The 391-nt window shown below is 52.2% G+C and overlaps 1 protein-coding gene across 1 annotated transcript in view; it reads right to left on the reverse strand.

Moving 5' to 3' along the window:
• LOC104277028 (DNA polymerase epsilon catalytic subunit A-like) overlaps positions 1-391 on the reverse strand; it is a gene marked incomplete at its 5' end in the record, with an annotated part of 5,617 nt that overhangs the window by 1,138 nt on the left and 4,088 nt on the right. Inside the window, one exon of the mRNA XM_009873543.1 lies at positions 145-375. Coding sequence (XP_009871845.1) covers positions 145-375 — 231 coding nt within the window. The remainder of the gene's footprint in view (positions 1-144; positions 376-391) is intronic.

Consider the following 391-nt stretch of genomic DNA (forward strand, 5'->3'; position numbering starts at 1 on the left):
GAAGAGCGTGCTCACCAGGACTGTGTATATCCTTGTGACCTCATATGGACACAGAGAAAGACAAAGTGGTTGTAGATCACTCCTGGACGAAAGCTAGAGCAAATCTGAGCCGTGGATGAGGATTAGAGTTTGAGCCTTGACAGCAAACCTTCAGACTAGGGTCCTGGCCCACCCCGCTGACCTTGCAAACGTATTTGATGAACTCCAGAGCCGGGTTGTTGAGCGGCAAGTAGGAGCCAGGCAGCACCGGGAACATGTCTGAAGGCTCCGTGGCATTACGAGAACCAGTCATCTTCTTCTGGATCTTCTGGGTGATGGTGAAGAAGCTCTGGGTGAGCTCATTGGCCACGTACTCCTGCGAGAAGGTGATCATGCCTAGAGAGATGGAGCA

Source organism: Apaloderma vittatum, unplaced genomic scaffold, assembly GCF_000703405.1.
Source record: "Apaloderma vittatum isolate BGI_N311 unplaced genomic scaffold, ASM70340v1 scaffold24557, whole genome shotgun sequence".
In the NCBI taxonomy this organism is placed as follows: Eukaryota; Metazoa; Chordata; class Aves; order Trogoniformes; family Trogonidae; genus Apaloderma; species Apaloderma vittatum.